Here is a 2124-nt window from a genome sequence, read left to right as displayed (position 1 = left end):
AAGTGAGGTAATTCCAAATATCCATACTATTTTTGATCGCACTGATATTGAAATAACAACCCAAAATGAAGAAAAATACATTAATATTACAAAATTATTAAAGAAATATAGTACAACTCCAAGAAAGCCAAAATATTTTAAACCTAATAAATCCAATTGGAAAGGAATGATGATTGAAAAAAATAAATTTGTTGAACCGGTTTGGGCCTTATCATTTCTATTGAGTCCATCCTGTAAATGTAAAGAATCTGTTTTGGAATTAATTTCCAAATATTTAGTCCAAGATTTAACACCCATTGTAATAAGAAATAATGTTGAGCAGTCAGGAATTAATTTGAAATTCGTAGGAGGTTGCTGTTCTGCTTGTGGTAATGAAAGTATCACATGTTCCACAAAGTATAGAAAGAAAATTACAGAAATGACAGATGCTACCTATAGAAACAAAATTGTAAATAATGTTATGAATATTTTGTATGGTATTTGTACAGCTTGTGGATTAAACTTACTGTTAATGTTAGCTCTCTACTTTCAAAGAAATATCCCAGAATTTGTGAAGATGTTAAGGTGTATGAGAATTAATCCATCCACAGGTAAAGAAAACGAATCATTATGGTTACAAATCAAGAATGCTGTTTCTACAGTCAAAAGTAAATTAGATATAAGCAAGAAACTAATTCAATATGTGAAAGATTTCATTCTACTAAGTGATGAGAAATATCAAACATTCATTGAATATACAGGTTTGAAATGTATTCTTCCTTGTTCTAGAACATTGTGTAGATTGAGAAGTGCCATTCATGAATGCACCCAAGCTAGATATAACGTGTTTGTTAATGGTGTAGCCGTTTGTTGTAATTTTGTGAAAGTATTGGGTGACATGTTAAATATTCACAAATCAATTTGTAGCAAGAATAATATTAGCAATAGCCTTTCTAGTGTAGACTTGAAACTTTCATTAGATAAGGGAACTGAGACTTATTTGGTGGGATCTGTTGCTCCTTTAAATTTACAAGTGGCAGCACAATCCAGATTCTCTCAAATTATTTGTGCCATTCTAGATTATGATGAAAATATGGAAGCATCTAATGCCATTTTAAGGTTCATTACTTCAATATTAGAGGAAAGTTACAATTCTTTAACTGGTTTCTTTGAAATAATGTATAATGATACTTCCATTCCAATCAAAATATTCATGGTACATGATTTGAAGATGTTTGGATTAATATCTGACTTGAATGATGAAGAATGTTTTTGTCCTTATTGTAAATGTAAGAAATCACAACGTCATCTTTATGAACATGATAATGATCCAAGAACATTATTTTTCAGAATGATGCCTAATGTCCTAGTCCATAATATTATTTGTTCCTTGCATATGAAGATGAGAATTGTTTCTTGTTTGGTGGTACAGATTTTACTCCAACACGGAAAAGATGTATGGGATGTAATTGAATCAAGAATGAAAAGATTACCACATCTATCTCAATTCAAATACAGAAACGAGAGACAAGAGGATGAAGATGAAGGTGTGAGTGATCAACATTATCCAAAAATTCCATATTTAAATGGTGATCAAGTTGATGAAATCCTCCGCAACTTTGAGAAAATATTTGATGGCTATTTGGATTACAAAGGAGTGATGTTGTGGGAGTTGGTTCGAGTTATTTTTTTTGATTTTATTGAAGGTCCTGATTCGCTAATTGGTGATGTGGACAAGAAGGACACTTTACAATTAATGTGCAAGTACGTTGGCCGTTTATTGAGAGAGATTTATCCAACATCAAAATTTGCATATTACTTCCACATTTTGATTAAGCATGTTCCAGATTTGATTTTCATTTATGGTCCATTAGTGAAATTTGCTAATGAAGGAAGTGAAAACATCCATGCTGGCCATCGGTTAGCTCTAGAAAGAAGCACAGCTTCAGGTGGAAAAGCAAATAAGTTAGAAACTCTCCAACTGTTACAACAAGAGCACAGACGTATTTATTTAGCAAGTGTAAATGGTTTCCCATGGCTAGGAAAACACACTGAACTGAAAGAAGTTGAACAAAGTGATCACTCATTCCTTCACTCCAAATTACTAATTATGGAACTTGGTGAAATGAATGATGAAAATTGGTG

General features: G+C 31.8%; 1 protein-coding gene across 1 annotated transcript in view; it reads left to right on the top strand.

Moving 5' to 3' along the window:
• Positions 1 to 418: 418 nt before the first annotated feature.
• NAEGRDRAFT_76258 (uncharacterized protein) overlaps positions 419 to 2124 on the top strand; it is a gene marked incomplete at both ends in the record, with an annotated part of 3292 nt that continues 1586 nt past the window's right edge. Inside the window, one exon of the mRNA XM_002668778.1 lies at positions 419 to 2121. Within this exon, the coding sequence (XP_002668824.1) occupies positions 419 to 2121 (1703 nt within the window). The remainder of the gene's footprint in view (positions 2122 to 2124) is intronic.

Source organism: Naegleria gruberi (genome assembly GCF_000004985.1).
Source record: "Naegleria gruberi genomic scaffold NAEGRscaffold_104, whole genome shotgun sequence".
NCBI classification, from domain to species: Eukaryota; Heterolobosea; class Eutetramitea; order Acrasida; family Naegleriidae; genus Naegleria; species Naegleria gruberi.
The sequence above is the reverse complement of the archived record's forward strand: the minus strand, read 5'-3'. Positions and strand labels throughout refer to the sequence as shown.